The 25,805-nt window shown below is 43.8% G+C and overlaps 1 protein-coding gene across 1 annotated transcript; it reads left to right on the top strand.

The window, feature by feature from the left end:
• Positions 1-685: 685 nt before the first annotated feature.
• On the top strand, positions 686-25,726 carry LOC142768310 (uncharacterized). Its single transcript, XM_075870276.1, has 6 exons — positions 686-689; positions 8,391-8,543; positions 20,204-20,338; positions 22,153-22,357; positions 24,732-24,879; positions 25,709-25,726. Exons 1-6 carry the CDS (start codon positions 686-688, stop codon positions 25,724-25,726), a joined length of 663 nt encoding a protein of 220 aa, XP_075726391.1.
• Positions 25,727-25,805: the final 79 nt, after the last annotated feature.

The following is a 25,805-nucleotide window of genomic DNA, read 5'->3' as shown; positions in this document are numbered from 1 at the left end:
CGGCTTATGACTTTAACTAAAGTGAAAAAGTTTGTGGCCTGCTAATACTTGTTCCTGAGGCGCTCGGTGTATGCTCAATTAAATTAAAAAAGGTGTGTAACAACTTTTAGAAGAGCGGAAAATCGAAAAGGGCGTCACTCGCAAATAACTATACTTTGCAGAGATGCGATAAACGTAGCCACATTAAACATGAGCAAAAGAGATCGCTTTCGAGGCAGCTCAAAATGTATTTAAGAAGGAGAATGACGAAAGCCTTTCTATTCTGAAAAAGGCTGAAATATTCACCACATATGGGTAATTTTCTCACATTTTGTTATCACAATAAAAACAAAAACTTCATATTGTGCACCCAGTGCTTTGTGTGTACAGGGCATTTCACAGTGTAGGTTGAACTGATGAACTCAGAAGACAATTAAATATTTACATGGTTCATACGACCGATATGAAATAAAACTCGTTGAGCATTCACTACGTGCAATGCAATTTCGCTTTCTGTCAAACAACGCACTATAGATAAAAACAATGGTGTACTTGAAGTGGTGATTATGTATGAGAATTCGTTTTCAGGTTTTGGCCCAGTCTACCACATCGGAAACTCAACCACTGCTCAGTAGCAACGGTTGCAGCAACACTGAAGCACTCGAACAATCTTCTGAAAGATAATATATTACAAGAAAGCCTGACAATGGGTAAGTTAATTCTGAACTAATTGCTTACTTCAAATAGGTTTTCATCTAGTAATAGCTGACTGTTGGTCAGCTTGGCAAGATAATCTAATGCACTCGATCGGTCTACGTAGTGACCACGCTTAAAGTCCTATTGTACGTTTTATGCTTTTCTACAATATTGTTTCTTGCTCATTGGGACTCTAATACTTTTAGCTCTCATTAGCATTTTGAAAAACTTCACAGCAAGCCTATCCCATGCCCAATAAAACTCGCACATTGAACTTTTGCAAAGTTTCAGTTTTCCTTAAATGTACAGTCATGGGTGTCCGCTTTACAGCCTGCCCTGAATACAGTTTTTATTTCGCTGTTGGCAGGTTTCTTATATGCCGCGCGTACAACGCAATCATTTTGTTCAGCTGCATTCACGTTTTGCTTTTTTAGACGTAAAGTCCAGTGGCTAAGATAACTGCCTTCGTAGGTGGGTTTGTTCTCGGGGTGGATTTGAGGGTGGGTTCCGGCTAAAGCCTCACCACGACACGAAAGTGTATTATCATTCATTTATTTTCTATTGCGCTGATCAGTATTAGGAGTAACAGGAACTGAAAGACCCACAGACAAAGTTACTGATGAGAAAAAACTTAAATATCTACGCGTTTAAAATGAACATATTTCGATGACTATATTTTCAAAAGCTGCATCTCTACTTCTAAATCGCGATGGCCTAACACCTCTGAACGCTTTGACGTTTGCTGGCACGGAATAATTGAGCCCGGAGCCATCAAAACTCCATGCTGGAACGAGATGTACTTCTGTGTTAAAGTCTACGTTCTCGTGTCTGATTCATAGCTGTATTTCAACCACGTTCCACTATTCTGGAGCTGAAGAGCAATCGCTTCCAAAGGTATTCAATGCTAACCGTGTCTTCCTAATCGCCTTCAGGTTAAGCTTACGAGCCACATCTTCATTACCGAAGCTTATTTGGTTTCCGCCAACCACAATACCCCTAACACATTGCCTCCTGGACCTAATCGGTGCGGAATGTCTCGACATAAAGCACGTTTTCTCTTAGCGGTTGCCTTGTGGACGATATGCCTTGGCTGGATGAAAAAGCGTTTGAAGAAACGCACATTGTGACACTTTCTGAGGTCCCTGTAGTCCTCGAAGCCGTCGTGTAACTGCGATCGCACAATTATGAAGCATGTCTTCTCCGGTAAGAACTGCACGTAAGCTTGATGCGGCAATCCTTCGCTTGGTGGACTTTTCAAGTCCAGTGGAAGCACCGCTTATGTTTTTGCAGCTGCTCTTCCTTGACCGCAAGAGAAATATCGGCGCTGCAACTAAGCGTTCCATATCTGACGTTTCGGCAGAGGATACATTTGAACCTTCCCTAGAGACGTGGCGTGCAAAACTGATGGCGCTGGGATGTCATCATTTATTCGTTTAAAGAGGCCCTCAAAAGTAGGTCTGTGACGTACCGGTGTGGGCTGTTTTTTGTATTGCAGCTTCACTCGTATGAATCGAAATAGGTCATTTAGCTCAGCGTCCGACCCAGCTTACGCCTCTGCTGGTGTGCCCGACGCGGAGCTCTAGCAGCGTGTACTTCGGTTGGCCGTGTCAAGGCACGGTGCCGGTTTTCTCATCTGAGCCGTCTGCAAGATATCAGGGAGCATACCTGACTATGTCCGAGCCGGCATGGCCAGGGCTCAAAGGCACCAAATAATTAGCGGCATGGCATCGTAGTCTTTGTACCCAAGGGATGTCACTAGCCAATGTCAACCTTGGGAAATTCCTCAGGGACGTCACCCAGTACTGAATATTGGTCGTTTTATCGCCAAATCTTTCATTCGGCATTGCTATGGCATCGGCACAGCAAGATCTGGTCGTGGGCAAGCCCGCAATTGCGGTTGCTGCATCGCCCAATACGAAGCTCTTCAGGTAATAGAACTGTGTGAATGGCCTCAGGTCGTTGTCGAAGAGAATAATCTGCTCAAATTGCTCCCAAAAAGTTGTCCACTGTGAAATGTCGCCTTTAACGTTAGAATTTGCAGCGGCGACAACCTCAGTACCATAAACCATGCTTGAGTTATGAACATTACTTCTGCCGCAATATGCCGTGTTGGAGGATTCATGGCGTGCAAGAAAGCACAAGAACACACTTTGACCATTTCCACGGTGCTCTAGGCTTTGGTATCTTTATTGTCAGCGCACTAAAACTCTCTCTGTATATTAAGAGCGGTTAAAAACTGTGATCAGTTTTTTTTATTTCTCATTACTGGGTCTAACCAACAAAAGGAGCTTTTAAATTTGCCCTTCCAAGCAACATGCACCATCCAAACATGCACCATCCAAGCAACACGTGTACCCGAGTTCTGAAAGGGCTTTTGATCACTTTAATGGTATTTTTAGTCTCTCGATCACGCTAGCTGTCCGGTCCCCTCATCTAACGTTAAAGCGTTTGTTTTTCTAGTATTTGTTGCTAGGTAGGTCAATGAGTTTCAGTGCTTGTTCGAAAGGCATTGTGGCTATCGGGCTTATCTCAATACCTACGAAAGCTATATACTCTTTTATATATACTAGAATCATTCTGCTACACGCATGTACTTTCTTCTTTTACAGAGGGGTCCTCATTCGCGTCTGGAATCACAAAGTCTTCCGAGCAAGGCTCTCTAATTTTATGTAAGTGGCCGCCTTTTAGGCAAATGCATGAAGGTTTTCACGAGGGGCTAGAAGTTGTGGTGAATAATTGGTACCATTGTAATTACTGTGAGAGGCAAGGTGCCTCAACACATGTGAGTGGTGAGGCTCCGTATTAACCGTTAACAAGTGCCATGATATATCTCGGGATTGCTTGATGGGGATTTATAAGGAGAGAATATGATTCACAAGTGAGCATTCATAGAAGGACACAATAATGTCGAAGTCAAAGAGAACTGCACCTTGACCTCGTACATCAACGTTAAAATCTCCGCCACAAAAAATGCTCTATCTATTTTCAGTGCCGTACTGAAAGATGCCCTCTAACTTTTCTATAAATTGTGATGCAACATCGCGGGGTGAATGGTATAAAATGAAAATTATTTACATCAGGATTATTTGAAAAAAAAAATTCAGTGACCAATTGGCATTCACTATCACAAAGTGCCAACAGCGAGACACCTCCCCCTCGACGCCAACATCGGTGGTTAAAAAATACGTCTGGTATATTTGTAGGCTGGGCATGTGGTCATTTGTGTACCATGCTTCAGTTATTAATATTACATTAAATGAGAAGCCGAACCAACTAACCAACACAGCAAATTTGTTGAATTTAGTGCTTATTGAGTGAGCAATGAATTCATTGCTTATTGAGTGAGCAAATATGAAGAACTGAGAACTAACATAATTTTTCAACTGCTCAGAAGTGAAGTGAACAGCAGTGTGCAGCGAAAGCTTTTATTGTGTGAAAGTGTGCAACTTCAGCCAACGAACAATTTACGCATGCACATCATTAGTGTCAGTTTACGAGATAGGACTTGTAGTGGACATGCGATCTACATCGAAAATAGGTAAAGTGTGCAGTTGCGTAGCGCCTCCTTGATGCGCAATTACTTTGTCGTTGCTGCTCAAGACAACTATCCAGCCAACAACGATTTTACGAGAAATAGCAGCACCCAGCAATTGCTTGCGCAAATTTTATTTCGAACAATTTCTTTTTGACTGTCACGTTTCTTGCGTATCGCCAACACTGCTCAAGCCTGAAGTCCTGGAAGGTGAAATTATAATAAATAAATAGGTAACTACCAAAAAGTATATATCATTTGAAACACGGAATAACCAGCATCAAAACCTAAGCTTCGGGGGCAGCAGGTATCTGCGGTTAGCATTGGTGTTGATGCTTGGACGTCTAGGCAATGTCAAGTTTTTAAGAAAAGTCTTATAATGAGGCATATGCTGTATTAGACCACGGAATTGTTGCCATAATACAGCCTATATTCGGTTGCTGATAGGGCGCTTCTTCACTTCTTTCAGCGTCAGAACTCCCTGACTCGTAAGTTATGCTTTCTTAATAGCAAATTTTTTTTTTTCTCTTCCAGAGGTACCGAATACCCACAGGGTCACTGCCCATAAATCTGCGTGTGACTTTCGTTTAAAAAAGCTGTTGTGGCTACCCTCTATTGCCAACAGCGTGTAACAAATTGTACAGCTGCATACCATAGCAGAACAAATTACATGCATAAGCCATAACTTCTATTATTCGCAAAATATTTTTGCTCAAGAATGACGCCAAAAACGTTGCTACAATTACGTACCAACCTAAATAAGCATAGTTATTTCTAAGCTTGTTGTCAGCTTTTGCACCATGGCTAGTCCACTGTAACATAGTACGCTTTGAAAGGACTCAGAAACCGTCTTCACGGACGGGAGCAGTTTTCACTGTGTGCTACAGCATATAGAACATGACAATCTTTTAAAGGACGCCATGAGACGCTAAAGTGTTTTAGTCTACACATATATCCATAGCCACAATGTTAGCTTAGAGGTTAACGAGCCCATGGTTTCTTGAACAAAAGACGTGGGTTTATATTCCGGCTGGCCAGCAGCATTTCAGACGGAGGCGAAATGCTAGTGAACCGTCCTATAAATGGCTTCGCTGAACTTTTCTTACGTACAAAAACGCGCAAATTATCTGCAGCCTTTGTTAGGGCTGATTCTAATAGCCCCAGTCAGTTTGAGTTACTACGCCTCTGAAAAGCCCCCTAATTTATTGCGTTTCGAGTAAGAAAACGAGGCGGAACTAAGTATACTTGCAAAGCAAGTCAGTTGATCAGAATTCCAGTGTTTTCTCTCGGCTTCTATAAAAGCATCATGATCATCAATGGCAATATTAACCATATAGTAATAACAATAAAACTTTATTAATAATAATTAAATAATAATTGCTTGAATTGGACGCGTCCAAATCACGATGTGAATATGAGCCATGATGTGACGCAGAGCTTAAGATTAATCTTCGTTAGCTAGTTTTTCTTAATGTGCACATAACGCTCATATACGTATGATTGACGTGGCATATTTAAGTGGTTGCACTGATTTTCTCGAATGCCCCGCCGCGGTGGTCTAGTGGCTAAGGTACTCGGCTGCTGACCCGCAGGTCGCGGGTTCGATTCCCGGCTGCGGCGGCTGCATTTCCGATGGAGGCGGAAATGTTGTAGGCCCGTGTGCTCAGATTTGGGCGCACGTTAAAGAACCCCAGGTGGTCGAAATTTCCGGAGCCCTCCACTACGGCGTCTCTCATAATCATATGGTGGTTTTGGGACGTTAAACCCCACAAATCAATCAATCAATCAATGATTTTCTCGAACTACAAAACGCGGAACGTGCATCCATTGTTCCCCACTAAGAAAGGCATTTTGCCTCTGAGAGTGCAGTTTTATGCGCGGAAAACGTTTACATTTGCATGATCCAGTCCCACCAGCCGTAGGGATGTTTGCCTGCGGACTCTCATCATGGCGTACTTGTGCCATATCAGCCTCCTTTGAATTATCGGGATGTTTTCGTTCAATTCAAAGTGTTAATACAAGGTAAATTTGTTTTCGTGTTTTTATCACGAACAACTTGTCTCTTGCTGAGCGCCGCATGTTTGTCCCGTTGAGAAAGCTACACGTAACAGCGCTGCATATGCATTTCTTGTCACGTTTTCATAACACATACTGGCAAGTCAGAAAATTTTGTTTACGAAGTATACACTAAACGAATTGATCTCTTGTTTGTATGCTTGACAGAGCAAATTCTATATAATTATTTCTTTCTGTCTTCAGATCAATTTCTTCTGTAATACCTCCTTACTTAAACAGGTACCAATTTAAGCAGCACTTACTCAAATAAAAGTCTAAACAATCTTCTGCGCAGTCAACCCGAATCCCGGGAAACCATCCTGGCCGTCTTGATGTGCGTCTGCCTGGTGGTCTTGATAAGTGTTGTGATTGTCGTCGTCGTCAGCAGCAGCGATTTCAGTGAGCATGCTTTTTTCATTCTACTAAAAGGGCCCCTGCATCACATTGTTGGCATGGTTCGAAAATGGTGCTTGTCAGTAGTCAACGCTCCTGCGAACGCACGGGTCATAAATTAGAGTGCAGCACGCAGTGGTCTATCTAGGGGCAGGGGGGTAGGACTTATCGCCCTTTCCGAAAAGCTTAATTCAGCCCAAGGCTTTCCTACCTTCAGTACTTGTCAACCACTTCTTTACAGTGATTCGTACAAAGTGTACAATCAATGTGAGCACCAGAAATCACAATAATTATGTTGTGAAAGGGCTCTTGTGATGATAATAAGCAGTAAAAGCAAAAGTGTCAGGTGCGTCCTTCTTACCCGGTTTTACTTCAAGTCGACGCCCCCCCCCTAAAATGTAGGGCTGAATCTGCACCTGGCAGCACGTAGCCTAGAATGTGCAATTATTTCTCAAAGTTCACTACAAATAATTGCCTCTTTTCTGAACGCGTGATACTACGAAGAAAAATGGCTATGACATATAAACCCTGAAGACTATGCCCACTACCTTATTCAAAAATCTTGAGCCCAACAGTTACCTTCACCACCGAAGGAGGCCGCCGCGTGACTACATGTGTGCTCGCAATCACACTGAATGTAATGCACACGTTTGAAGAAAAAAAAAGGGGGGGAGGGGCTCGAGTTCGTAATCCGTGTTGAATAAAGGACACATCTATTGGCCCCATGTCCTCTCCCTGTTTGCTTACCATTCAGCGTGCTCTCTTTCAATGAAGAAGACAGAAAGCACTTGAAGCGAGCGTTCAACTCAGTTTGTACTTGACGAATTCGAAAAAGGTTCGCGGCAGTAGACTTGTAAGGCAAAAAATAAACTGCTTGATGAAGCCACTTAACGATTACCTTAAATGATGTTGCAGGACCCTACGAAACAAAATGCGTAGGCACGTCAAACTTTTTAAAATGTTCCTTGTCAGCTTTAGCAAATGCATACTATCTTGTGATTCATTGATTAGCTTATCATTCTATGATAGCCGTCAAACGTGACCCACCATTTATTTAAACTGATCAGTTACAATTATTTTGACTAAGAACAGAATGTAAAATTCAATTTGAATAAAATTAAGTTGCCACCTGTGGAGACTGTGTCTACAACATTCGAATAAAATTACGTGCCTGGTGCTTTTCGACAGTTTTGGTTACAACTCCAACCCCACCGTACACATTAAAAGATGTGCCTGCATGCGAGAATGCTAACCAGCGCTATTGGAAGCGACTGTAGAGAATTCGAAGCGTCCTTGCTTTTCATCATCTATTTACAAACCAGAAGCAGACAAATACTTCCTCACATGTTGCCTAAAGGCATTTAGTGCTCGAGGGAGATACCTCGCTGCAAAACAACAAAAGGAGAGAAATTATCAAGAGGCTGTTTTTTTCGTCAACGCAACCTAATTAAGCAAACGCACTATTAGTCTAAGTGAATCAAGCTGAACGTTATTTGTAGTATTTACCGGTAATGTAATGAAGCCATAATAAGTTAAAACTATTACCGTTCTTCTAACTCGCTTGGAAGATAATCGAATACCTCACACGAATGCTGTGGGTTAGAGTATCAACAGAGATCTGTTCGTTAATCAAGGTTTGGTTGTTTCTAAAGTGCTCAAGGTTACTGGCTGGTACGTGTTATGTCGTTTTTGTGTCTTTGTGATGGGTGACCGATATCTGCCGGTTTTGATACAGTAAAGGGTGATCCGGCTGTCGCCGCCACGGATGACTCTCATGAAGTGAAGCCAACCACAAGTCCACCTGCTGCCCCACCTGTTTCAACGACACCGCGAATGGGAGGCAGTCCAAGGGTCACAGTACAGTCAATGTCCACAACAGTACCCACAGGTAAGTGTATATTTTCTCACCTTACGTCACATTTGCAGTGATTTACACCACATTGATTACGGCTATGAGAAATATTTCTAGCATCTATTATGAGGCATGCCTCAACGCAGCATCAAGCGAAAAGTTTCTATGTTGTCAAATCACATGAAAAAGGCTCGAATTGCTTAAAAACAAACATTGAAGCTATTTAAATATTTTAGAACAAGCCTGGCCTATAAAAACGAAAAACGATCATGCTATAAAAACGAAATACGAACGTGATCACTCCTGCAGGGATAATATCATAAACCCTAGCAGCTGCTCTACATGATTTTCACGTCGTTATCTGTATAGTACTGTGATAAACAATAGACGATCCCTAGCACAAGAGCAATCATTCACTAGGAAAGCTCGAAAATGTTATCGTACTGAAAGAACGCTGTTGCCAACCTCAAATTCGATCTTCAATTAGTTTGAATGTTATCGCACAATTTTATGCATTCTGATGCTTAATGCATGCCTGCTAGGCAATACATGTCAATAACAGGAAAATTTATAATAATATATCAAAATATATCAGAATGTAACTTGCTGGTTTTATTGAGTAGTGTAAAGTCTTAAAAAGAGGAAATTTGTGCAATTTCCTAACTTTTATTGGCTCCATCGTTTTCACGCTGACAGAATCGTTAGTGTCATCACGGAGAACTTGCATCGCCAGGCTGTTATGCATAATTTGTATTGGATCTGGCAAGCAGCCAGGCCAATGGTAGGCTGCAGGCTGAGTGATCTCTTCAAATGTCGTATTAACCATCTATGGTAAACCGCCTAGTTTTATGACCAGCTCTTGCGATGCGCAGAGTGGCACCTGATAACTGTGATAATAGGAAAGAGGTACTGACTATTCTAGTTGCAGGGTACAGCGGAGGTGCCCTGCAACTAGAAGGTGCCCTGCGGAGGTGCCCTTTGTTACTGTCATTTTTGGTTAATGTGTTGTTCTGAACTAAAGGAGGCGCAACATTCTAAACGACGCTAATTTTTGTAACAATGTCAGATGCCGGAACGCCGCCTCGTTTGAGACCACCCAAATTTGCTCTTTCTACTACACCCCCTTTCCTTAAAGAGGAGAAATTTATGTTTAGTGACACTCATTGCATCGAGAAGGAAATAGGCATACGTACAGTGTTATGAGGTCAGAAGTTGTAAACTTACTGGGGGACGTCATACATATCTGTGTGTCGCTATAACATTTAGAGCAAAATAAATGGTTGATAGAACAGAATGAATAGCGTCATGTAATATGTGTCATGATAAACACAAAATGAACACGTTAAAACAGCGTTATACAGCATTGTCCCAAAATTAATGCACAATACAAAGCAGGATAACTTTTCTTGCACAGTACTAATCACGAAATAGTACACAAACTTTCGAGAATAGAAAACCTGCATATGCACTAACAGGAGTAAGTCAGATCAAGGATTCACTGTGGCTTAATTCAATTAGGCCTGGGTGTGCGTAGTGGAAGTACGGTTAATTTTATTGTTCACCTTAGTTCCCTGTGCGACTGCCCTTTTCGCGGCATGTGGATCGTTCTTCCTCCGTCTCCACGCCTTGCTGCCTACGTTTCGTTTCGACCAAAAAGCCTGGCCTAGCTCTTTCAATCGCTCCGACTCACTATCCACATCTGCTGAACAATCCCGCCGAGCCACTACTTCAATATATAAGATGAAACACCGGCTTCACCACTTTAGTAGCAACACAGTTTCAACAGATTTTCTTTTGACGTCACGTCGGATGCCACGGTAAGCGCCACTGCTAGTTCCAGCGGTTGCTGAAAAACAGCTCAACTCGCGGCGCAGGCATCGGCCACAGCAAAATGGCGAGAAGGCGTCCAATGTAGCTCATGCCACGAAAGGTGCACCATATCCCTTTTGCATTCACATAATGCTACTACAAGGCTAAAGTCACTCTCTGATGTGTCCGTTGACTGTACTGATCCCTTCCTTAAAATCAATCTGCACCTAACGTTGCTCTGCCCTGCCTCCGGAATCCGAAGAATTTGAAGCTTTCTGCGCGTCACGTGGCTTTAAAATGCCTCTCCTGCCTTTGACCAAGAAACGACATTCAATGATTACGGTCACCATACGGTGTCCAAATGGAATCTAGATTACGTCATAGGCTGATAAACTTTTTTTTCCATTCCTCGTGTTGACGTTGCCGATGCCTATGCTGACGGCAACTTTTTCGCTGTGAATGAGCTACATAAGACCTTCGTCCCGATTTAAAAAAAGAATGAAATATGAAAATTTAGGCATCACAAAAGAAAAGATGCTCCCCCAAAAGACTATTTTATTCGTGTTTTATTTCAAATTTGCAGTTAACAAGAGAGCAATAAATGAGCATATATGAGATTTACAAGCGAAATGTCATGGCAAAAAAAAAAAGAAAGAGGTATGCTTTTTTTTGTTCAGGGAGCTCTGCAAACCTTATAATATTTTTTTCTCGCTTGCGAGATCATATAAAATGCAGTCTGACATCATCTTACAATTATGCAGATGAAATGTGATTAGGCACAACTTTGATAACACAGCTGTTCAATGGGCAAAGTTCGAAGCTATGAATTGACAAGGAAGACAGCGAGATTGCATAGGACGAAAATTTCTCGCTTTGTTTTTCAATACGCTAGGTGATGCACAATGAGTGGCGTATGTACTAGTTCATGTGAAGAACGATATCAATATTTACAATTGCGTTAAGCGTATTACCGCGGGTGAATGAAGTAGGGGGAAAATAACAGCTGACAGACTAGTGCACATCACAAATTAAACCTTTGTAATTAGCGAGTTACCACAGCTAATGCGCTTGAGCTGTTGGTCGAGAGTGAAATTCGCGAAGTTGACCATATGAATTGTCGATATAACATTACTAATTCACGAAACAAGTGTATGAGAAGCAATTATTGTTATGGCGTTATCTAATCACACTAGTGTTGCTATCAAAAGATTCATTTGAAACTGGGTTGCTTTTCATGGTGAACGCACACTGTACTGGAAGTTCGTAACTCAACACAATTAGCTCTCGAATATGTGGACGTTTTCATACTTTGAAAGCTGAATGGTTGGCCGAGATTCTAATTTATGGCTGATCCACTTCCCTCATTATGAAGCAGGAGACTAGCTGCTTAAAAATATGTGCCTTTGGGTGCAATTTTGTTTTTCAATAAATGAAGTTCACAAAAGGCTAAGCATGACAGGCGTTTGCAACTTCATTGATCGACTTTTTGCTGATGCCATGAAATCCAGTTTTGTTTCTCCCATCCTGGTGGTGCTTGTTTGATGTCACAAAGCACGTTCCCGCTTCTCTGTCAACTTCTTTTGAATCGCGGGCGTTCAGTGTCTCCTGCCTTGACATACCACGACAGAAAGCAGCAATGGTAATACCATGCTTGGTACTATGCCTTCAGGTTTTTCACTCAAGCACACAGCTTTGTTACAAAGGCGAAGCAATGAATGTCATAGCAACAATTTCGAATGTCACGGGAAAAATGGCAAGCAGATCGCATTGCGCCCCACGTTTCTCACGCACAAACGACAGACGAAACGTACTCACAGGTACAGATGAATGCGAATAAGCGTCTCGGTGGTATACTCCGCTGTGTCTGAAAAGCCCGCTTTTTTCGCAAACAGCGACTGTGCAGTGAGTGCAAGGACTCGTTGTGCGTTCGCTAACTACAACATAATCGTTCCGGTGTAAGCCCGAGGCGTATGACTCTCCTGACGGCGAGATATGCACGTGCACGCGTAATCGTCCACACCCCTTCCTCTAAGGAGCAAAGTACGCATGCCAATTAACTGCGCGTGCCGCCGCGTCGGGACAATGTGGTGACTCGCAATCGTTACGTCATGTTGCTGTTAATACTGCAAACACGATAGTTCCCTCGAAATGAGCATCGCCAGTGGTAAGTGGTAGATACCGATAGCTTGCCATTCGAACGTTCAAAGAGCAGCTCCTTCGTGGCTCAGTGGCTAATGCCTCGCACTCACAAGCTAGAGATCAGACGTTTGATAGACCCTTTTTCGGAATACAGTGCCACCTATTGAGAAGGATGAAGACTAGAGAGGGCCGCCATCAGTTGGTCAGCCTCACGGGTGTCCCACTGTCCACACGTACGAAACCGACGAAGGCAGCGCTATTTCGCTGCAAACTCTTGGCGCCTGTGGATTCGGTGACATGCCTGTGCATTGCTACATGCCGCTTTGCAAATAGCGAGAAGTATTAGGAGATGACGGCTCGAATGCAAGTCTGCGTTTATACATTTCGTTAGTTTTTATGCGTTACTTTCGCTAGTACGCGTCTTACAACACTTTGTCGACTTGCAGGTGCCGTTCTTCACCTTCTCAAAGAACCCCATCCTGAAGAAGAGATGGCTCGTTGCAAACAAACGCGAGGAAGGAAAATTCTTTGCCATGACGAAGCGCCCAAAAGTGTACTCGACCCATTTTGTCAACGATAACTACCTGCTCAATGTAGTCGGTGGTGAGCGTTATTTTCGAGTTGACGGCGTATTGAGCGTGTTTGCGTTTGGAAAAGCCCAGCATCCCGTTAAAAGCGATCCGAGGGACCGACAGCAGTGCGTCACGCAAGCGCAATGGCTGTTCGCCATCGGTCAGGCTGGCAGCTCTAAGCAAGTTTGCGTTGGGAACAACTCTTTGTTCCGGTGGCGATGTCGCCGAGTCACGGTACCACGCGACAGTAGATGAGGCTCTGGACTCCACCAAGTGCAGCAATAGTCCTTCAGAGCCCATCAGTGCGTCGGAGTTTCAAAAGCGCCAGGAAGTGTGTGGATGCACATGTGCAGCCACAATGATGAATCTGGAGGAGCAGCTGTCAGAGCGCCAAGCACGCATACGCCCACTGGAAAGCGCAATTTAGAAAGTGGAACCGAAGAGGTGAAGTGTGCTAGTGCCAGAGCAGCGAGAGTCCCCGAGTTAAAAATACAGCTATCTCTGCTTCAAATCCACATTGAAGAGCTGAAGAGAGACTTGGAAGCTAAAACCAAGGTGGTGAGGTTAGCAAAAGATGTGCTTTATAAAACTCAAAGAAAGTGCGAAACAGTATAAAAATAAAAAAACTTCATCAACAGAAAAGCAGGCGATTTTCATGCGAATGTTTCATGGACAGCCTTGAGGACATTCCTTTTACACTGGTCTTCCAAACATTGAATCATTCATGAGCTTTCTGCGTTTGATAAACCCTGGTGAGAATGCAGAATATATAAAAGTGTGGTCTAGGAGCTACTCAGGTAGGCCAAGTAATGCAGGAAGGCCACACATGCTGACAGCCAAGCTTTTTCTTTTTCTTGTGAATTTGTGCCTCAATATTTTCGAAAGAGACCTAGCATGCAGGTTCTAGAGATCAGTTGCTACAGTTTGAAGGATATGCGCCACATGGATGAGCTTCATTTATTTGCAAGTTGTCCAGATGGACCTATTGGTGAGCCGAGAGGAGGTTGAAAGATCTATGCCAGCCATTTTCAAAGAGCGATACTCAAAAAACAAGGGCCATCATTGATGCAACAGAACTGAGATGGGAAGTACCAAGATCCCTGGTTCTTCAGACAGGTACATACTCAACCTGCAAATCACATAATACAATGCAGGGTTCGGTTGTTGTTGCACCCGGTGGCACGATTACGTTTTTGTCAAAGCTATATACAGGGTCAGTGTCAGACAAAGAGCTTGTTGAAAAAAACTGCGTTTATTAACATACAGTTTCCGCCTGGTGGCTCGGTAATGCCGTCAAGGGCTTCAAAATACACGACCTGCTCAGCGCGAAAACAGTTGTGAACATTCCCCCTTTCCTGAAGAGGCAGCGCCTGACTGAAGAAGTTAGAGCAACAGAAGAAATAGCAAGCCTCATAATACATGTCGAGCGACGCATTCAGCGAATTAAGGCGTTTAAATTTTCGATAGGCCTAATCTACTGTCTGTTGTGCCAATTATTAGTGAAATTTGGGCGCCGTGTGCATTCTTAAACAATTTTTAAAGTCACCTAATAGCAGCGTAGGATTTGCAGTAGCAACGGTCTGGCTGCAGTCATGTACGTGTCATGTCAGTTGGGTGTAGGTTTCTTGAATTGTGTGATAACAGACACATGAGCATCGTTTGTCGATAACATTGCACCAGTGCGTTTATTACTGCAAATAATTTATAGCCACTGATGTTTACTGGAAGTTGTGCTACGTATAACAGATGTAAACAGGGCATAGGAACCTACTTAAGGTGTACACTGGGTTACATTACTATATCTACTATACTTATATATAATACTTATATATGTACTCTAACAGTTATATACTGTATGGCCCTTACACGAAACAAATCTCTGCCAGTGGTGAGGTTTTGCAGGCCTTTCTCTGTCTACTTTTCAAGAGAGACAACACCAAGGTTAGATGCCGTTAGGCGGTCTTTGCGAGCAGCTCTCCATGTCGCACTGTGGCTCTGTTGGCGAGAAGTCTGCTTAAGCTTGCGACCTTCGTTAACAGACATCACGAGAGCCTGCATGTCAAGGTGCAGCACATGTCGGGGTTAACACAAAAAATGTCAATATAATCACACTTTGCAATGCCTGGTGGATAAAACGAACGAAATCAGTTGTATAATTAGGTTGCTTTGTATAAGGTATGTTTATAGGGTGGGACAAAAGCACAAAAACTGGAAAAACAGGTTTTACTTAGAAGTTATCCACAATATTTTTGTGTGTTTTCCCTGCTTTATTTTATGCTACACGTTTTCTATGCATTGACCCTAGTGGGAAGGGGTTCGTTTAGGCGGCTGAGCTTCAACCAACACGAAAGCCTGCCTCTAAAGGTCCAGAACGTTACACATACAACATATATATTCATATTACTAGACCACTAAACCTTAGGTTGAATGGGGTATGAAGGAGTGGAAGTGGGCTAGTGAACACGTTATGGTGTAGCAGATCTCTAGAGAATTGTACATGCTATGTAGCAGGAAGACACACAAAAGGTAAAGTCGTTCACTTAAGCACTTTACACTGTTTTAGTGTTTTATGTCATTCCACATGCCAACAGGTATTTACATACACACGCTTGCCTCAATTACAGCTTGCTGAGTTGGTGGCTGGCCCACACAGGACACAATAGTGTGCACAGTTTTTGCAAAAAGAGCTAGCTGCACGGGTGTCAGCTGCGTAGCTTAATCCTGCTGAATTTCTCTGCACAAATAAGTCTTGAAGTCGTGTGGCACAAGCAGTTTCAGGCTCCACAAGAGGCAGCCTACACATGTGTCGCCAAACATGCTGTCTGCTTTTGTTTTTGCACTAGACTTTCAGTATCCCAGAAGTGAACTCTTAGTATGGGCAGCCGACTCGATTGCAAACAGTTTCGCAGCTACTTGAACCTCTTCTAGAGACCTCGGCCTTTTTATGACTTCATAAAGACGTGACTGGGGCGGGTAAGCCACAGCGTCTGACCTTGTGGCTCTCCGATCAAAGTCAACAGCGCAGAAAGTCGGTATTTTCTGCCCTCGGGGCCACCTCCACATTTGTAGAAGTTGCATAAATGATAGTTCTGGCGGAGGCTCCTCATACCCATTTGTGATAACAAGCACAATAACTTTCAATAGTATTATTACATGATGGCATGCTGTTTTCTCTGGTGGTGCATTCGCATACGCTATCTTGCACGTAACATTCATGCGTCACTGCGGCGGACACGATGTATGGTGTTGCCGTCTTCTTCTGGCTTCTGAAGCTTTTCGCGCGTACGTGCACAAGTGTGGAATCACTGCATCGGAGTAAAAAGAACGAGATAACTTCTGCTGTCACCAGCAAAGCACATACATGCGACAGGCATTGCAAATTCATCGAGATAGACTTCGTTCAGGGCAGTTACTCGCACACAAGCGAGTCAGACCACCGGCCTCATGAACTGTCGGGGTAACGTTTAACCTTACCACCAGTCAACAAGCGAAAAGAAAACGACTGTAAGAGTACTTACTTCGTGGTGTCTGCACGTGTTTCTATGGTCGAGCATTGAAGGTAGCTTTCTGTGACGAACTTGTGGCTCCGCAGTTTGTTGCAGTTTCGGCGCTTCTCGACGTTCGATACGCCTCTACTTTGCTTATATCAAGGCTTTTGGTCCAGGACATGGTGCCGCTGCGCCCCACTTTCAGAAAAAAAAACACACACACACAAGCCGCCAAGCAATTACGGCCGTGCACGGGGCACACACCCACACACACACAAAAAGCACTGTGTCCAGTACCCGCGGAACGCCGCACGCTAAGACCACCTGATGGCGGTCACAGTATAGAGATGAGCAGTAGAGCCAAAGTGCCTCTTGAATAAGTGTTACCAGACTGAATTAGGAAAGGGGTCTATTGCGCACGCAGGAGTTTTTTTTTTCTGGATTATTTTTCTTTCTTGCCTTTTTTATATAGATACGTATACATATGTGGTGAATGACGACAATGCCGACGCCGGCGGTAAAATCCAGCCGAGAGTGTGCATGTAATTGCTTTTGCAATAAAATATAATCAGCGAAGAGCAGAATATATCAATGCAAATTGTCTTGAAACAGTGAAAGAAAAACCCGGTTGATACAATTGGTCCACGAGCACACATTTCTCATTGACCACGCCAAGCGCAATAAATGTCGATATCCGCCTGTGTCACGGGATTACACTAGAGTAGTGCTTCATTAATGGGGTTTCACGAAGCAATTTTAGGGGCGAAGCTACTTAAAGAGGCATTTGTTGGTCCCTCGTAGTAGTAGTAGTAGTCGTAGTGTGTAACCAGTCTTACATTCTGTCCTCCAAGGTGGTGCTGGTGGAAGATTTCTTCTGTGCGTTGTTGAACGATAAAAACTTCGCAGTGTGCGCGTTAACTAAAAGCCGAACTCTCCTGCGTCTCATTTCCTCTTAGCAGCCATTGGCATGTACATTGAGCACTGTCATACAAGACAGGGTTGCTAGGTTGTACTCGCTGGGTGTAACCTCCATGGTTTTAGAAAGGTCTAGCAAGCGTTGGGCCGCAGTGCCATGAATACCGTGAACTAGTATATAACATGAACTCGAGGTGGTTAAAGGTGGGAAGTAGACAAGAAGCTCAAGCCGTAAGAAAGTGTGCGTGTGCCTCCTCTCTTTCAGTCCTTGGAATGTCCGCTGGATGGCGGTGCTTCTATATGAGGAATATATGATGAAAAGACGCGAGATGGTGGTACTTGGAGTGTTGAATAGATGGACGAACGGACACACAGACAGATGCATGGACGTACGCATGGATGGCTGCACGGACGGATGAACGCATAGACGGACCCAGGAGCAGATGCATGGACGAACGCAGGGACGGACGCACAGATGGACGTGCGGACGCGCGAAGAGACGCACGCACGGATGGGCAGATGGACGCACGGGTGGACGGAAGCAAGAACGAATGGATGGACGGATGCTTCGCCCCACTCTCCATCATTCACTCCGTGGATATGCTGCCATTTTTTAAGAATCTGTCAGATTCATCCGCATATATAAACAAAAACACTTGCTCACCACAAGGGTGAAACCTTCAATTTCGATAAGAACCCACTGTAATGTTATAAGAAGCAGTGAGATGTTCCCATTTTGCGAAGTCTCTCCGCGTTAGGAGTGCCGCGCATAGATGAGCATGCAAGCCATTCACGCTGGTGCCTGCCGAGAGAGCGCCCCTCAGACATCGGCGAGTCGCGCCCGTAAAATTGATTTTCGCAGCTGCTGCTCAAGCAGCCCCCCACTCCAAGCTAGCGTTTCTTCATTCCCGTTCCGGAAGGGCGTGTCTTTCACTTTCCGCTAAGGGACTTTAAAGCAGGTCTGCGGGTGGACATCGCATACAACCTCAGAAAGATGTAGAAGAGCCGGCTCTTTTAATGTCTCCTTTAGCTGCGATCATCGCCCCAGCTTGCACTCATCTAGTCTTGGATAGAAGAAAAATGGCAGCATATCCACGGAGTGAATGATGGAGAGTGGGATGAAGCATCCGTCCGTTCATTCGTTCTTGCTTCCGTCCGTCCATGCCTGCGTCTGTGTGGCCGCCCGTGCGTCCATCCGCCCGTCTGTGCGTGCGTCTGTTCATGCGTCCGCACGTCCATCTGTGCGTCCGTCCCTGCGTTCGTCCCTGCATCTGCTCCTGCGTTCGTCCATGCGTCAATCCGTCCGTGCAGACTGGTTACACACTACTACTACGACTACGAGGGACAAACGGGTGCCGCTATAAGGAGCTTCGCCCCTAAAATGTCTCCTCCGTGTTTTCAATGCCAGCCAGATGTAACCAATCCAACCATTCACGAACCCTTCTTCTCGCCCTCTCCGGCTCTAGCTTTTCGCCCTGCCTTTGCGTGCGCTTTGCAGCCATGGTGGAGAGAAGCCATCATGTGGTGACGCAGGACGAAACCCATATGAAGTAATTTTTTGTTCTGCTGTAAACATATATTTGGGGCGGCGCCTTGAATTCGTCGTGTTAACAATGCTGGCGGTCACGAGAGCTCTGTAAAAGATACGGCCTTTTTCGATAGCGTGTCACGATTTGCGACGCTATGCGTACAACTAATTCGAAAGCGTCTTTGTGATACTCCTGCATGCTTTCACTTTAAGCACGCTGTGAGGTCGTGGTGGCATTGCTTACAGCAACAACGAAAGAGCAGAAAAAAAACAAATCTGACAGACATATCACATTGTAGAGGGAAACTCGTTTATCGCTTCTCCGTGGGAAAGTGCTGGGAAGCATGTGTAACGCAAGCTGCGCAACCTTACAAGTAGCGTTGCATCGGGACCACTCTCTGGACTAAAATGGACCTACGGCTCCCGTTGAGGAGAACGCGTTTGCACTGGCATTGAAATATACTAAAGCAATCGTTGGTAGAAGATACGATACGCGGGGCGTGTTATCAATTGGGACTTTATGCGGGACATGACTGGGATGGTGATGGCAAAAATTTGTTGATAGGGTTCATATAATTCTCATCGCAATAGAGAACCTAAATGGATTCCTTTTTTTTCTGAAGCACGCGTAATTCAGTTAAAGCACCCTCATCGTATTTTTTTTTCTTTATTTGCTACGCTGCATATCATTGTTACGGTATGGTGCAGCTGTCTAATGTTTCTCTCTTCTTAAGGTGAGTGCTTTACAGAAATCCCCTGGAGAAAGGTAAAGGATGCTTGAAAAGCCAGCAGAAACAGTTTTAAGGTGCCTGCTGATGACACAGCTCATTGACTTGCTGTTGGGATGAAATTGGCGTGCCGCTTTTGACCATTTTTCGCCAGGGATAAATAAAACAGACTTGTTTCGCCTTGCACGTTGGGCTGATTTTAGACCCCCGGCTACACCCCCACCCCCCTTTTTATTCGCTCTGCAAGGGGGTCCTCACGACATCCCCCAGTTCACAAGATGTTTCCATAGCATTCATGGGTGAGGAATAGTTTATTGGGCAGTAAAAGAACAAGCAAATTAAAAAAACCTCCAATATATATTATTTCCGGCCTGGAAGGTTCTGGTGTTTTTCAAATGTATAGCGCAGTGTAACGTATATTGTACAGTTCAAGCTCAATACATGCTGTTATGACTATACGCTTAATCGTTCTCATTGTGCAACGAATTTAGGTTATCGTTTCTTTAATTTCTCGCAGCGCGCCCGTCTTCTACGACAAGCCCTCTAACAATGCGTACTACAACAGCGACAACGCCAGCAAAAACTACGAAGACGACAACAACGACTACAACGACGGTGACGATGACTACGACAACAGAGATCCCAGGCCCAGGTGAGAGCACGTTTCTATGTCCCTTTGGCACCATATTTTGTACATTAGAAATAAAGGCGGCTGCTTTTTCTGTGGACATATGTACCCATTGTTAGAAGACTTTTATGGGGAGAACTTCAGGCGTAGTGTAGTGCATGCATTTATTTACTTCTTCGTTTGTGTACCTATGTGTTTCTCTATTTATTTATTCACTCATTTATTCATACTTTATAACCCCACGGAGGGTCGTAACACTGAGGACAATATAATTATATGCGCATGAATTCTGCAAGATACATAGTTCCATAACTTAGCCCGCCACAATGAAATAAGATATCTCCCAAAATACTGTTCACAACAATACACATTCTCTGGTATTTTTTTATGATAAGTACAACAAACATGTAATCGCCTATATAATACTTGGCCCCGAAAAAAAATGTCGTAAAGGCGCTTTGACAGCATTTTTGAAGTCGGCAACATTCTTTAGTACAACATTGTCGTTTGGTACTCTATTCTAGATTTCTGTCACATCTGGGAGAAATGTATTGGTATTTGTTCAGTATGGTCGTATTACATCTTTTCTGTAACATCTTAGTAGACACTAAAAGCGTGTACATCCAAAAGTAGACAAAACTAGCTATAATTGGCCGAGTAAATAGACAATTGCACGTGTAAACATGACATCCGTTTAGCCAGTAGGACTTAATGAAACTTTCCGTCTCCCAGTGATTAGTTTGTTGTATGATAAGATATTAGCGTGATAGCCTGTGGGCGTCGCTTTAGATCGAACCCATAATTTCTAGCTAAAGCCACACCAAGGTAAAATATAACACTCATAATATCAGTAAAAACCGTTTCGCAGTACCAAAGTGACAACTATACTCAATAAAAGAGGCCTGGCGAGCGTGAAAACACGCAACAACTAAATGCAGTTGACTACATGACGCACCCCCTCTTTCAGCGAGAGTCGCTGCTACGACATGTATGTCGCCACCATTCGCTAGAGCGTGCGAAGTTCATAATCACTTTGACAAAAATATTATACCACTGTGACATGAATATTGTTGAGATAATGTTGACGTTCATGCCCTAAATTTCGGGCGCGAAATTTCAGCTGACCTATGCATCTTCATTTTCTCTTTTATTCGTAGACTTATGATGATATTATGAACAGCCGTAGAGCTTTCAACGGATAACTGTCCAATCGAAGCAGCTTTGTCGTGTCACCTCAGTATTCCGTTGAAGCTGAAAATAACTTCAACGTAGACCAAAAAGCACTGCACAATAAGACTCGTTTAAATCCTACAATATCTCCTTGATATGAAGCAACACACCCAAATGAAAGTCTTATTGCAACATAACGTTTGTACTTTGGGCCTTCTTCTGTCCCAAACTTTTTTCCGCTGCTCCAGTCCTGACCTGCGCGAACTTGATAGTCATTTCGACATGTCAGTCCGTATGTTAAAAAAAGCAAAAATTAGAGTTGGTCTGTGTTACGTGTGTTCGTTGCCATAATTGTGGTGTGATTTCCTATGGAATATTTGAAACATCCAATACGCGATCCAAATGATTTTCTCCTCCCTTCCAATCGAAAGTCGATTTCACTAATGGAGTGTTTGTGCACCCTTAATTTTCTGAGCATATTCAAAACGGGCTTCTAGAGCCCTCTAGTTACAAAAAAAACCAGTTGTTTTGCGTTCATCATGTGTTTGCGCTTGTATATAATTTTGGTGATTTCAGTTACCAAGCAAGAGAGCTTCAGTAGCTACAAGTACATTAACTGAAAAGGCAAGTCCTAAAATTCTCCTGTTTTCTATTCCTTGTGCACCCAGTGAAGGCAATCATCTGCACTGTAGGCGAGACAGCCAGAACTGAAGAGATGTACCCATCAGAATACTGTGACTACCTCTTCTACACTGACGTTTACGCAAGAGATGGCCGAGTTCAAGCCAGAAAAGACTACCGCAGCTGGATCCTGTTCCAGAATATGGCCGCTAGATACCGCAATACGGAGTTTGGCATTTCATTTTCCTTTGAGTAAGTCCGACATATTTGACTCTTAGCGCTACGAAAACTGTTTGAAGGAAATGTCTTTCTTCAAAGATTAGAAGTTTTTAGTTTGTTCGGCACGCCCCGCCATAGGTGTCTAGTAGCTAAGGTACTCGGCTGCTGGCCCACAGGTCGAGAGATCAAATTGCGATGGCACCGGGTGCATTTTCGATAAAGGCAAACATTCTGTACGCCCGCGGCCTCAGATTTTAGTACACGGTGTAAAAAGCCCCAAGTGGTTGAAATTTCCGGAGATCTCCACTAGGGCGTCTCTCATAATCATATGTTGGTTTTAGGACGTTAAACCTCACATATCAATCAAGCGCTAAGGAAGCGCTAAGCCCAATTTCAGTATCTAGAATTGCGACGCAACGCCGGTAGACTAATCCTTTTTCACAAATTATTTCATTCATTGTCTGACGCATCCGGTATCTTGCCCGCACATCAAATCTCTTCTCGTACTAGCCACCACAACACTGTTTATCCTGCGCATACCCGCACAACAGCCCACCTTCGCTCATTCTTTGTTCAAACAGCAAAGGATTGGAATGATCTTCCACCCGAAGTCATGCACCATACAAGCCCAGTTCTGTTCAAAACCCACATTGAAAGAAATTTGTACTACAGCCCACCCCTCATGTAACACCCCACTGGGGCATTTGAGGTATAATGAATAAATAAATAAATAAATAAATAAATAAATACGTGTAGATCCCACTTTGCAAAAGTGTGCAGCATTGCGCGTAACAACAGCTGAATGAAAGACTAAACATCCAAAGAGCTGGTTTAAGAATGAGCAGGCAGTAGCAGCAAGTGCAGAAACACGAAGCCACCGTTGAAATATTCTACCAAAGAAAACTTGGTAGTCTTGTTTCCTAGGCTGTAACTGTTGGACTGATTAATCCGTAAGTCTGGACTTTTCTCGTGACTTTTCTCGACTTTTCTCGTGACTTTTCTTGAGCTATAGAAACTTGGGAGTTAATATCAAGTGCTTATTTTCCAGCGTTCTTTTTGTTTGGTTTTTTCTTCATGTGACCACGGCATTGTGCGAACGCGACATACTTAGTTCAGGGGTCCTGATGTAGCTAGCCTTGGTAACACTAGACGGCAATACTTCTGCAGAACTTGAAGATGAGTTCTTAAGGTTCGGCCTCAGGCTGCACTATTCCAAAGGTTGTGCCCTAATTACAAGAGCTTCTCGTTTCCAAGATTTCATCTACTACATAACTGCAGGTCTTCGCAATGACCTCATGAACATTCACCTCGCAATGCCATGGCTCGTTTCTATGGTATTTGGCAACGCTTCTTTTAACAAGGAGCAATTGATATGGTGAGGCCTGGTCGTCCATGTGAGTTACATGAGACAGACGGACACATGAGTATGTGCGGCTCTGCCCCTGTTTGTGACCTGGTGTCCGCAGTCATCTACAAATTAAGCAGCGACTACCAATACGTTCTGCACCCCATTTGGTATCTTCCCATACATGAGCACGACAGATTTAGGGTTACCATGAATGCCACTGGCCTACCTCATCGGGTGTCTGCCATACCTGACCAGAGTTCCTAGGAACGACTTTCAGCATGCATGGGAAAGCGTAGTCAGCATAATTTTGATGGTTTCGTTATTCTGAGTCGGTTTTAATTCCATGCAGGACATAGGCCTTTCCCAATAATCTCCAGTTTACTATATCCTGCCAGCAGGTTCAATACTATCCCTCGAAACTTCTCATTGATTACTTCACTTCATACAATGCCAACTGCCTTCCTCGGCTGTACTTCTCTGTCCTAGTAGCCATTTTTGTTATTTTCTTTTTCACTGTGCATCGGCTGTCAGTTATAGGCAGTACTTGGCCAGCTAGGATAGATAGATTTCGCTTTGTGGTAGTTGGATATCTGCATTTCTAGTTTATACCGTGGCTTGTCCCACTGCCCTCCGATCTCCTTATGATATTTCTATCTTTTTTTTTTGAAGAGGCACTGCACGAAAAAATATGACACGTGCACATATATTAGACACAAAACACATGCGCGTGTAATTGTTTTGTATCCTTCCATGCGAGTGTTTCGTCCTTATGCGTGCGTATTTTGTATCTTTCTGTGCGCTGCCTCCTGAAAAATCAAGGTCCACCAACTAGCCCATCACAACATAGTTGGTTCGATAGCCACCAGTAAATAATAAACTACAACATTTTTCGACATTATATAGTTTTTTTACATACAGTTCTAACGCAAATAAATCGTGTGAGAATACAGCTACAAGTGACAGTGTAATTCAGGATTACGAAATATTCTGGAATTCGCGTTGTTGAAACATACCATTAATTGAAAGAGGTTTGCTGATATGAGATTTTTTTTAATGCAGCCGTGTTGATCCCGAAAGTTTGGATGAGTCGGCCGCCTTTCTCGACACACTGCGGAATGGTGGCATCAAGCACTACGGACTCCTCACCGTGCTTACGTTTCAAAGCGACTACAATTTCATCGTTTCAAGCACGCGAGAGATTATTGCGGTACGTAACGGAGGCACGGCTGTGGATAAGCGGTCATTTTAAATGAAAACAGTTTTGTGTCTTGCAGCGTGCCAAAAGATACGAAAAAACGCAATGAACAGCACGCAAGGAAGTTGTGGAAGTACAGCAATCGGAACTGCATATGAACAGTATGCGGGAACTTTTGGCTGTCAGTGAGTGCACGAAAACCATAATGACGTAATAAGGTTATAGCATTAAGGCTATCTCCCCCTTACGCAGTTTCAACAGTCACGTAACGGCACTACGGCACGCGCGGCAATGCTCCTTCGTGAGATGCCCCACTGCAGCAGTGCAGTTAGTCGGCTAACTTCCTCGTGCGCACGCATCTCATGTAGCCAAGCCACAATCCACCCAGTCTTGCAAGAAGGGAGACAAATACATCCCGTTCCGTTCTGACCAACCTCGTCTCAATGGGCAAAAAGTTTATCTTTAAAGAGGTACATTTTTATTGAATCCTGGTTTTACGGGCATCGTCATAGCGCAGTGTAGCCTGCCCGTTTAATAAACTCGGGAACCTGGGAACCTATAGTAAACAGCTGGTAGTCTGCCCTCTTTCCCGTCTCCCTTCTTTCATTCCTTCCGCTTGCGCAGTATAAGTTGAGCTTTCATATACGTACACTTCCTGTTTTAGTATTTGTCCTCCTCACACCCCGTATGGTTATTGTTATGAAAGCGTGATCGATCTGCGTGCAAGGGGAAATATGTACTTGATGTCTACCGAGAAATCATCTTGCAGGTACAAAAGTATGTTGGTGTAGGCTAAACCTATGTGTGTATGCACCTTCTTTTTTTAAACGCGCACTCGCAGGGCTTGAGTATGCCTTAGGCACTCTGTACCACGGACTGTTGCCACCACGTTGCAGTGATTTTCTCAATGTTGCGCCAACGTTGGGTAAACATTTCGC

The sequence above is a fragment of the Rhipicephalus microplus genome, chromosome 8 (assembly GCF_043290135.1).
Source record: "Rhipicephalus microplus isolate Deutch F79 chromosome 8, USDA_Rmic, whole genome shotgun sequence".
Classification (NCBI taxonomy): Eukaryota; Metazoa; Arthropoda; class Arachnida; order Ixodida; family Ixodidae; genus Rhipicephalus; species Rhipicephalus microplus.
This window is presented reverse-complemented; position numbering and strand designations above follow the sequence as displayed.